The 12,671-nt window shown below is 30.3% G+C and overlaps 1 protein-coding gene across 3 annotated transcripts in view; it reads left to right on the top strand.

The window, feature by feature from the left end:
- The first annotated feature begins 5,918 nt into the window (after positions 1–5,918).
- The window catches only part of LOC129907824 (uncharacterized), a 44,496-nt gene continuing 37,743 nt past the window's right edge, over positions 5,919–12,671 (top strand). Inside the window, exons 1-2 of one of the 3 annotated variants that reach the window (XM_055984200.1) lie at positions 5,919–6,198; positions 9,365–9,514. In XM_055984200.1, coding sequence (XP_055840175.1) covers positions 6,108–6,198; positions 9,365–9,514 — 241 coding nt within the window. In that variant the 5' untranslated portion in view covers positions 5,919–6,107. Of the gene's footprint in view, positions 6,199–6,228; positions 6,604–7,732; positions 7,758–9,364; positions 9,515–12,671 lie in introns of those variants that run through there. The other 2 variants (XM_055984202.1, XM_055984201.1) reach the window with 2 other exon arrangements.

The raw sequence follows: 12,671 nt of genomic DNA on the forward strand, positions 1-12,671 counted from the left end.
AATCGCAAAAACCGTAACTGACTCACTGACAGATCATCAAAATTATGGAGAACTTCCCGCTATCGTAGAAACTTTAAATTTTACACGCTGTTAAAACTTGTGGTGTATACCAAGGAAAAAATCAAAATTTGAGATTTTCAATTCAGGTAACCGCCCTTTTTTGCCGAATTTTCATCAATAATAATAGAGCACTCCTGACAATCGTAGAATCTTGAAAGTTGGTAGAATGGTAGAGTTGGTAGTTTATACAAAGGAAAAAATTTAAATGTGAGAATTTTAGCCAGGGGGCGTGGCAACCGCCCATTTACGCTGAATTTTCATCAAATATTGTAGAACACCGGCATACACAAAAAAAAATGTCATGTACCAGGAACCAGACCTATCTTTCTATATGTTTTTTACCCGCTGAATCGGAAATTCAAGTCCGTTTGGCTTTGTCAACCTCCAGTTTTGAGTACAGTGCAAAAACAAAAAAAAAGTTTTTTGCCTTTTTTGGGTTTTTTTTTCATTTTCTCAAAACTGGAGGGTGACCGGGCACAACGGACTTGAAATTCGGATTCAGCGGGTCATAAACCATATAGAATGATAGGTCTGGTTCCTGGTACATACAACTTTTTTTTGTGTGTGCTGGCACTGTCGCGACATGTCACTATCCCCGGCACACAAAAAAAAGCACAAAATGCAGTTACAGCTCAAAACTGGAGGGTGAACGGGCCAGCGTGCCCAAAAACATATAGAAAGATAGGTCTGGTTTCTGGTACATGACACTTTTTTTTTTGTGTGCCGGTGTATCGTAGAATCTGGAAATTTGGTACAATGGTAGAGCTAGTAGTTTATACAAAGGAAAAAATTTAAAATTTGAGAATTTTAGGGGGGGGGGCGTGGTAACCGTCCATTTTCGCTGAATTTTAATCAAATATATAGATTTTAAATTCTACAGCAAAACCTTGCAAAAAGTAGTGAAATCACAACAAAAACATTACTGCTAAAAAAAAGCCTAGTTCTCCTATACTAAAATTATGCTGACACAGAGAGTACTGAGATGTAAAAGTGCACCAAGTTCTAAAGTTTGGTTTCAAATTTGTATCAATAAAATTTTGACTTTTCACTTGGCAATTTTTGAAATAGCTTTAAAAGAGAACAATCAAAAGTTTATAAATACAAATTTTAAACCAATCCAAACATAACCTAACCTAACCTAACCTAACCTAACCTAACCTAACCTAACCTAACCTAACCTAACCTAACCTAACCTAACCTTACCTAACCTTACCTAACCTAACCTAACCTAACCTAACCTAACCTAACCTAACCTAACCTAACCTAACCTAACCTAACCTAACCTAACCTAACCAAACCTAATCTAATCTAAACTAATCTAATCTAATCTAATCTAATCTAATCTAATCTAATCTAATCTAATCTAATCTAATCTAATCTAATCTAATCTAATCTAATCTAATCTAATCTAATCTAATCTAATCTAATCTAATCTAATCTAATCTAATCTAATCTAATCTAATCTAATCTAATCTAATCTAATCTAATCTAATCTAATCTAATCTAATCTAATCTAATCTAATCTAATCTAATCTAATCTAATCTAATCTAATCTAATCTAATCTAATCTAATCTAATCTAATCTAATCTAATCTAATCTAATCTAATCTAATCTAATCTAATCTAATCTAATCTAATCTAATCTAATCTAATCTAATCTAATCTAATCTAATCTAATCTAATCTAATCTAATCTAATCTAATCTAATCTAATCTAATCTAATCTAATCTAATCTAATCTAATCTAATCTAATCTAATCTAATCTAATCTAATCTAATCTAATCTAATCTAATCTAATCTAATCTAATCTAATCTAATCTAATCTAATCTAATCTAATCTAATCTAATCTAATCTAATCTAATCTAATCTAATCTAATCTAATCTAATCTAATCTAATCTAATCTAATCTAATCTAATCTAATCTAATCTAATCTAATCTAATCTAATCTAATCTAATCTAATCTAATCTAATCTAATCTAATCTAATCTAATCTAATCTAATCTAATCTAATCTAATCTAATCTAATCTAATCTAATCTAATCTAATCTAACCTAAAAAATTGAAAAATCAAAAACTTATTTATTTCCTCTAAGGCGGGGCAACGTTCGCTGGGTCAGCTAGTATAATATATATTTATATTTGATTAAACATAAAAAAAAATTCCACAGAAAATAAGTTTTTTTTGATTTAAAAATAAGTTTAATTGCGAAAATAGTGATGAAAAAACGCCCGAAAACTAGACGTGATATCTGTAAACAGTTTTGAATTCAACACACTAAAATCAATTTTAATCACATGACATACATAGTTCTTGTTGCCATGAAATAGTACATTATGTTAATATTGCCAACCTGAGCATTAGTGATGTTTAATAGAAAAAAAAATCTTTGAAGAAATGCAGTTGGGTTCACACAAAAACGGGGCGATATAAGCATCATTACAATGTTCTTATTATCATGACATTTATTTTATTTTGCAATAGTTTAGTGATATGAACTTCTATCAGTCAGATGATGATCCATTATTATCAACAGATAAGCTTGCAAATTTTATTAGGTATTTATTATTTATACTAAAACAAAAGTTTGTACAGGGTGTCCCTTTAAAAAAAAAAGAATGGATGAGTCTGAAATGGCTGATAACTACTCTTACGACCATATTATTCACTAGTTTAAAAAATACATCTGGATGTAAACAATGTCAAAAATAAATCCAATTCCATAATATTCACTACTTAAATCCAATCATCCAATTTTTAAATCCAATCTCGTTATTCCAAACAAATTTAAACTGCTCTCTGGAGGTCTGTTTAGCTTTATAAATCCAGATGTAAAATTTATTCAATAATCACATAATTTTTTTTTTTGAGTTAATAATAGCCGTTTTTTATTATCACTTGATCCATATAGATCATAAATTAAAACGTATTACAACAACTACATGAGATCTTGCTTTTCATCAGGATCACGAATCGTGATCTTGCTTTTCATCAGGATCACGAATCGTGATATTGCAAGATCTCATGTAGTTGTTACAATACGTTTTAATTAATGATCTATATGGATCATGTGATAATAAAAAACGCCTAATATGAACAAAAAATTAAATCCTTGGATTTACGAAATTCAGATTTAATGGATTGGATTTAAAATTAACTTTAATGCAAACTAAATCTAAAGTGCCCATTGTTTTTGTGGAAAAAACTTACAACTGTCATTTGTTCACCACAGATATTTTTTTTCAAGAAAAAATTTTTTTTTCTTCAACACCTACTTAACTATTTTTTTTTTATCAAAAAGAACTGTATACTAACTAGGCTTAAAAAAAAATAGAAAAAAAAATCTATGTATTATCGATCCACGAAAACACACGAAATCGCTTACCGATATTATGTCAAATGTTATTGTGGACCCATAATCAAATGTCAATCTATCACTTCCGCAGCGGGCGGGTTCGGTAATACGAAATCTTGTGAATGTGACTCTCACTCCCGCCGTAGTGCATCTGCGTCTTCGGTAATAGGCATGATTATCTTTTTATTGTTTAGTGTAATCTCAATTTCATCATTTTCGTTTTCATTCACCACAACCACGTATGAACGAATTTCAGCTGAGCAAAAAGTTGAGAATTCTTCAACTTGCGCTACAAGCTATAGCCACAGCTACACCATTGTATTCAGGGGGTTGTGCTTTGACTTAGTAAGTTAGTTTAAATGATTTCTTTATTTCTTAGAATAAAAACATTTTGTTATATTAATTTCTAAAGCCTAATTGATAGTATTTTGGTAGAGAAATTATGCCTTGTGAATATCTCTCATTTACTGTCTGACATTTTAAGTGGTTTGTTGGGTTTTTTTGGTACTCGGTTCGAAAACGAAACGATTAAAAACAAGTAATAATCGTATAAAATAATAGGTCTGTTTGGGTTTTTTTGGACAAAAATATGAATCCTGTCAAATTTTAAGGTGTGGAGATGAAATCCTCAGAGAAATAATTATTGAGCAAAAGTACCCAAACACTTTTAGACAAAATATTCTGTTTACAAAAATGTAAACAATAGGCGTGTTTTTTTGGCACAGCTATCTGTATCTGCAGTGGGAGTTTCCATGTATTACAAATATAACACCCAGCTGCGGATAAAACTAAAACTTAAATCTGGCTACGGATAAGAAATTGACATTTTTTCGATTATCGATACCCGATCGGAGAAAATTTCGGATAATCGGATAACTCAAAGAGTCTCGAAGGCTATGTTCCAGCTTGCATCGCACTTTAAAACTATTTCTACATTTCATTTATATACATATTTACCGTTGATTGAAACTTGAATGCTATTTAGTGAAATAAAATCAAGGAACGAGTCTCACATAGTTGCTCTACGATGTTTAAAACAATAATGCAGAAAGCTTATTTCTTGATGTCAAAAACAATGTTTGTAGTTTTTTTTTTCAAATATTTATGGCGCTAGAAAAAGCAAAAAGTTGTGTACCTTTGTAAATTTCCCAGTTTTTGCCAAAAGTGGCCGTTGTATTTAAGTAAAGGTTATTTATACAAATTTTGACCCCTATTGTCAAAATTAAAACAAAAGTCTTCCACATTTCACATACGAATTTCAATTTCGATCTTTCGACCCTGCATATAAACGGGCCACCTATAAAAACTTCAATTTCATGACGACTGACCAAATCTACGAACATATCCCAATATGTCAAAAACTTATCCGAAAGCAAAACCAAAATAAAAAATCAAACTTTGAACAAATTCAGATGGATATACAAATGGAAAATCCACTTTTAGCAATTTCATTTGTTTTTTTTTTTTTATTTATAACGTTTCAAAAATAAATTAATTATGCGTAAAAACTGCTCAAAAATAATCTTGAATACAACTCGGTTTTTTTGCTTTGTTTTGTTATCTGACAGCTAGACAGCTGCGGATGTGCAACTGCGGATACGTTTTTTTGGGAAATCGAATTTGGCTCTGCTCAAATTCCCGTTACCTAATAGACAAGTCAATGGAGAACTGATTTGTTTGCGTCAAATTATGTACTAACTAATAAACAAACACATGAGTACGAAGACAGTAGAATCTACCATGGATGTGTAAAAAAATAAATATTACACACAAAAAAGACAAGCATCTTTTAGCGCAATTCACCTTAAATCCCAGATTTAAACCTAAAATCATTGAACCCTCAAATCATGGATCACGAGTCGATTTTTGCCGTGCGGCGATGCTAAGGTGACTAAAGTCACAATCCCCATAGAACAATCCTAGTCGACTTAAGCCATGCGACATATCGTGCGGCTAAAACCGACTTGTGAAAAGTCAGCATAAGGAAGAATTCCTTAAACGAAAACAATGATTCCCACGAGACTTAGGGAACACAATTTTGGGTCTTATTCAGCAAGGTCTTAAAAGCATGTTAAAAACTATGAAATTGGCAAAAATGTACACTGATAGGTAAAGCTAAGTATACAGTTCTTCCAGCAAAAAAAAAAGCCAATGCATTTCTTATGAGAGCAATTTTTCCGAAAAAAAAAATATTTTTTAACTCACCACAGCTTTAAACCAAAGTCGAAAAAAAAAATTATACTCACCACGATTTTTTCTCTCGCAAAACAATATCATTTTTAATTAAGGCTGGATAATTTTGATTCGCCCATTTGATTAGTGATTTGAGAGTCATAACAGAACCCCAAAGCTATCCAATTCTTATAAAGTTAAAAGCTTGACTTTTTTAAAACCATTCTTTTTCGGACACCCTGTGATGTAGTATCAACATCAAATTCCCCGATCTTTTTGAATTTAATGTAACACAAACAAAATGAGCTTGTCTGTTTTACAATTCTTAGAATTGAAATCAATTCATATTAAAGAAGTCAGTGAAAATCTATTAGGAAAGTGCAAATAGTAGTAGCAAATATAGAAGTAAAATTTTTTACCGACAGTTTGAAAGTTAAAATAAAAATCATCTTTATTGTGAAAGTTTCTTTTTTTTATAAAAATTAAGCTAAAGAAGTTAAGAAATCGTTTTTACTCTTTAATGGTGTTTGATATAGTTTTCGAGTATTGTACATTGAATGTTAATTTAAAACCTTCTCCTGAAATTTACAAGCACACAATTTGTTTTGAAGGTATGTTGTATAAAATTATTTCCTTCCTTTTTTTTAGTTAGAATATGCGCCTATAACGTCTTAGTCATTCGTTGTGCTAACTTGTTTTGAACTTTGGGTCATGAGATTTATAGTCTGTTTTCACTTGGTGCAGCCCAAATGGGATAACTTCGAAAATTAGCTCAGTTTGAACTTCATATATGAAATAGTTTCCTATACAATTTGACATTCGAAATGAGACAATTTGCGAAATTATTGTATTTAAGCTCTAGTGAAAATAGGCTGATCAATTAAATAAAATAATAGATACAAACAATACATTCATTGCATATATAGTGTAAATTCGTATGTTCACTTTGAAAATCTTTAAATAACATTCTATGGCCGTGGGTAAACAGTGTTGTACCCAATCACGTTCCAATTTAGGTACCTACATTTTCCAGGAACAAACGTCAAAAAGAGGAAAATCGTCATTCCTCTTGCCTACAACCTGACTGGTTAGGCGATTAAAAAATCAACGTGTAGCCAGACACTTTGTATGGATAAAGAATCAGTTATTTTGACAAACTTAGATCAAAAACCAAATTCGAAATAAAATCGATAGGTCCATTAAAAAGGAAATATGTATTACTTTCCACATAACAGCAAATTCTGTCAAGGAGGATTGACGTAACAAGAAACTGACATAAGAGCAAGTTTTACAAACAGACAATACTTCTACTTTTGGCCGGTGTTTCCACTTTTAAGCCTAGTACGCAACTAAAGCGAAGCGAAATTTTCCATACTCAAATAGCATAACGAAATCTTGAACCAAAATTTTCGTTTTGCTTTTCGTTTTTCAGTACGCAGCTCTCGTGAAAAATTGGAGAGTTTTCACTCATTTATCACTTACTTTTTTTTCTGTGCATTTTTCTTGATTCCAAGAGCAGTGTTGAAGGTTTTTCATTTTTAATTCATTTATTTCTTGTGTAAAAAATTATTTTCTGAATTTTTTTTCTTGATTTTAATTTGGATTTTTTTATTTTTATTTTGACAGAATACTCGATGATATTTTTTCGTTAGCCTTAATTCCTGTGAACCGACTTTATTGCTTAATTTTCAAAAATGTTTTACAAAATTAAAAAAAAAATATAAATATAAACCAATAAATAAATTTGTTTATAAAGGAGAATACCAAAAAAAAAAACAAGGGATTAAAATGAGACCTATATGTATATATGGTTTGAAAGACCATCAATTGTAAATAACAAATGAAGAATTGAGAATGAGAAGTGGTTAAGGCCGTGTGTGAATTGCGTTAAATAGTTAACCCCGAGTATAGTATATCGAGTTTTAAAAACTTGCTTTTAACTAAAAGAAGTCAAAAATATAGAAAAAGTGCTAATTTTTGAATATATACATTTAAGTTGTTTCTTGACAAAAAAAAAAAATTTTAAATGTATATTATCAAAGGATTTTACCTCTACTTTATTTCATTAGTACAAAGTTTGGACGTACAGGCTACATACACAAAATGCCCCTTGATTTAGTAAAAAAAAATAAAATCGTCAATTTTTTAACTTTTTTTTCTATGATTTTAGGTGAGAATTTTAGTCAAAAATAATTTTCAAAATTTTTTAACCATCTTAACTTGACAGAAAATTTAATTTGCTATGAAAAGTGTCTTTGAACCATTTCAAAGCTAGGCTTGGTTTTCGAGTTAAATCAAAACTGAAAACCGACCAGTGTTGCCGTTTTCTCAGAAATGCACCAATGGATTTAGTAGCACTTTTGGCTGGAGTATTCTTTTATGCCAAGGAATCATAATCAGCAATAAAAACTCTTGAACGAATTTGTTCCATTCAAAAGGGTCTATTCAATAGACTATATTAGGCATGTTATAAGGAATACAAGGTATATGCTTGACAGTTCAGGTCGACCGAGTTGTGACTTAATTGCGAGTGATGTTTTAATTGTCAGCTTTTACAGCCAAAATGAACTCTCGATCCCACAGTACACATAAGAAGGTAATATCTTCCAAACTGATATTGGTCGCCAAATTGTCAAAACATGACAATTCGGCTACCAATGTCAGCTACCGTTATTCTTAATTGTTTTAAATTACCGACGAAAATCGCACAAAAACCAGAAAAACTACACCCACAAGTAATTTTTTAACATTTATTGACCGTTTTCCGAGAAGAAACACGAACAAAATTTGTTATTTTTCAATTTATGTTTGATTTTTTCAAATGGCATTTTATAAATTAAAACAAAAACAAATTTCCTGTTTACTGCGATTGAAATATAGCCCTATGTGACATTTCTGTAACAAACCGAAAAAGATCGCCCAAAAGCTGTAAAAAACATATTTTTATTCTTCTAAAGCTTCTTACAAAATCTTTAAGAATTGCTTTATCGAAATAATAAGTTTTTAAAAAATACGTGTTTTATTATTGCTAAAGCCCTTTCGATTGAAAAAACTACGAAATTCAGAAAAAATATTTTTCGTGCATAAACTAACTGGGTTTTATTTTTGGATTTTAGGAATGCGCCTAAAAATAAATATAAGATAGCTTTTTGTTTGAATTTTTGCATTTATATACAAAAATAAATTATTTAAACTTTTTTTTTTACTGCGTAAATTTCGAAATAACTAAGCAAATAATGAATTTATTGAGTTTTTAAAAAATACGTGTTTTATTATTGCTAAAGCCCTTTCGATTGACATTATTAATTTTAAAATTTACGATGTTGGGTTACAAGGGGTTAAAGGCCAACCTGATAGATTGATGCCCATTTTTTGACAAACAAATTTTGACAACGTTCGAAAGATATTACCTTATTATGTGTACTGTGACTCATTCGGATCAATCAATGGTCACTCTATTATTCTGAACTCATTCTGATCAATCCCAAGTTAAAGAGACTAAACTATCCTAAAACTGCTGAAAGAAACTTTCAGGTAACCATCCCTTCTAGACCAGTCTGGAAGAACATGGAATTCCTGGAAGATGATTCGATCCATTTTAATAAGGACCGTTATTCTTATTTTTAAAGAATTTTTTTCTGTTTTTGTAAAGGTCTATTAACAGTTATGATAATTTTATTTTATTTTAATTTAATCCTAACACACATATTAAATGTGTTGTTATCGGAAGCCTAAAAATAAAACTTCTATACAAAACTTATATCCAAAACATTTTAGATTTTAAGCTTTTCACTATGTCCTCGGTTCCTCAAGCCGCTTTTGCTGTAAGAAAATTACGGAATTTAAACGAAAAGGAAATGACTGTAGCTAAACTACGGATGAAAAGCGAAATGCCAGATATGAGAAATAATCTTGCGAACAAAAAGCGTAAGTACCTAATTTATATACATATACTTAACATACCTACAAATTGAATCAATTAATAGTACAAGCAAAATAGGCATTTAAAAAATAAAAAATTGGTACACTAATGAAACTTGGCTTTTGGGATAAGAACCAAGGACAAAAAAAGTTATGTGGAAGGGTGTTTTTTCGCGGACAAGAGACCCCTCCCTCTTGTGAAGGTCAAAAATGTAGTAAACAAAATTGTTTGTGAAATATCATTATATGAAACATGTTTTTAAGGTATTTTTGATGCTGAATCTAATGACATAAAAATAAAGTCGATACGATTGCTCTAAGAAAGTTGTAGCCGATAAAAAACAAGGTTGCTTGTTTTTTTGACTTCAACAGGTAAAATATAACCGAAACCCATGTGGAAAAACATGCAGTATTGCCAGAATATATTCGGGGCAAGGAGCCGATTTTGAAAAATCTTGTAGCCAAAAATATCCAATTTCAAAAATGGTCCAAAAAAATGCAAAAATTTTTTGTGGCATGAGATATAAAATTTGTTTTTGTTTTTATTTTCAAATAACTTTTGCTTATCAAACTTCAAGTATAATTATTTTTTTTCATTTTGTTGATATAATATTCTGGTTTTCATGGTCATTTGGGCGTAAAATTAGATTCAAATGAAAATCAAGTGAAAAATGTGTGCAAATTGGTTGTCTGTTCACATTTTTAGTGGATTTTTGCTGTAAAATGCTTTGATTTTAAAGGAGCCTTAAATCGCCAAGTTCAAAATTAAAAAAGCCAAGATCCGATAAATCGAAAATCAATGGCAATAAATAGCCATCTCTGGCAACACTGCTACACTGATGAAATTCGGGATGAAGATTTTAGATAAAGCAGGGACAAGGGATTCATAAGGTTCTTAAAAATATTGTTGGTGAAAGGGTTTTGTTTTATTTTTACACTTCAGAAATTTCCGATGTAGTGACAAGAGGCTCATCATTAGTGCATGTGTTATTCTTATTATTATTTCAAGCTTTAAGCTCATAAAAAAAATTTATAAAAACAAATGTATATACATTTTTTTTTTCTAATATAATTTAACATTTTTTTTTTTAATTATTACTATAAAATTCAAATTATAGTTAAATTCAAGTGATGTGAACATAAGCCTCCTTCATTCTTCTCCATCTTGTTTTGTCCAATGCGTCATGATAATAGCGTGGACAACTCGCTTGTATATCGTCCCTCCAACGCTTCGATTGCCTTTCTACCCTTCTTTACATAGCTATAGGTATCCAATCAGTTAATGCCTTAGTCCAGCGTGTATCAGTTATTCGAACAACATGTCCAGTAGGGTGGAGTGATTTTATTTTTTTTTATTTTCGAATTGGCGTGATTATAAAAAGTTGCGCTATTTATAAACGAACAAAACTGTATACTTAAAATTTTAAAATGATTTCATTTTGAGGGCCCCCAAGCCTACTGAATTCTTAAAAAGGGGACTTTTTGACCTTTAAATTAAATGGGGAAAAATAAAGTTCAATATAAATTTTCTTTTAAATTCATACTTAACTGAGTTTGAATCATCTAAAATATATGTTTCACTTCACTTTTAATTGAGATTTCAATCAAAAATCTTAACAAAGGTGCGATTAGTTGAAATTTTAGAATTCTTAAATTTCGGTATTCATACCTACTTTTCGTAAGACTTTTTTTAAAAAAAATATATTAAAAAGTCAAGTAACTTATTTTTTTGATGTTTCACGCTCAGTAAAGCATGAATTAAAAAAAAATATGTTGAACTTTATTTTTTCCCTATTTAATTTAAAGGTCAAAAAGTCCCCTTTTTAAGCATTTATAGTGCTTGTTCCACCTTCAATTTTAAGTATACCGTTTTGTTCGTTTATAAATAGCGGAACTTTTTATAACCGTGCCAATTCGAAAATCAAAAACAAAATCACTCCACCCTAATGTCCAAACCATTCCCATTCATGGTATAAAAAGACAAGGTATGATCATTAGAGCCGCCATCTTACAAAATGGGGTAATAAGGTTTTGACGTTTAAATTTGGCAAAGTCAAAAGCAACAACAATTTCCAAGACAAATTTGTTTACAACAACAATTTCAATGGGCTGGGCTGTCAAAACCTTAAGCAGCCATAAGTTTTGACAGTTCTCGATACTGAGTTTTTTCTAATGATCATACCTTCTCTGTTTATACCATGATTCCCATTTATTTCCGAATGAAATTCTGTTCGACAGCATCGAGAATTGTTTTGTCGTAAACACCAATTTTGGAATTATGGGAAATCGCATTTTAAGGTTTGAGCCTCTATAAAAAATAAACTCGAAGATAGATTTCTTTCAATTTTTAATAGAATATTTTGTGCGATATCTTTTTCTTATTTATGTTGTCAAAACTGTCATACCTGTTTTGGTTTTGAAATTATCAAAGTTTTTACCCAAAATCAGTTTGTCGTAAACGCCACCAAAATCCATCCCATACACGTACGACAAAGTAGACGCACGTACGACATTCCAATACTAAGACACAATTAAAAAAAGTTAATTTTCAATTTTGACAGTTCGTTTTTATTTATTAATTAAACATTAAAAAATAGTTTCTTATTACATAGAAGTAGTATTGGTTTGACTTAGAGACTTAATTATTAAAATAGATAGATTAAAAACAAAGAAAAAAAAATCGGTCATCCTATGACCAAAAACATGAAAAAAATAAAAAAATATAAACAAAGTTTGGTTAAATTAATAAATAAATATATGATCATAAATAAAAGCAAATTAAATAATTATCAAACTAAAGAATTTATTCTAATTTTTTTATTTGAATAAGGCTTCATAATATTCTTGGTCTGATTTAGGCATAAATATGAAAAGGCTTTTAATATCACTGATCTTACTAACAATTTTGCTTCTATAATGCTTTACAGAAGCAACAGTTGCATCTGTAAAGCTTTATAGAACCAAAATTGTTTGTCGGGTAGTGCGAGTCTTTTGTAGGAAAGCTTGCTATATGGTCACAAACGCCTGTAATTCAATCGAAGATCAACAAGTGTACATATTTATAGGGCACAGCTACTTTCATATTGTGTCAGATCGGTACTTACGACCGAGGATGAGGTCAAGTATCTATAGCGGCAGGAACAAACAACAAGAACCCTGACAA

This window comes from Episyrphus balteatus, chromosome 1 (genome assembly GCF_945859705.1).
Source record: "Episyrphus balteatus chromosome 1, idEpiBalt1.1, whole genome shotgun sequence".
Classification (NCBI taxonomy): domain Eukaryota; kingdom Metazoa; phylum Arthropoda; class Insecta; order Diptera; family Syrphidae; genus Episyrphus; species Episyrphus balteatus.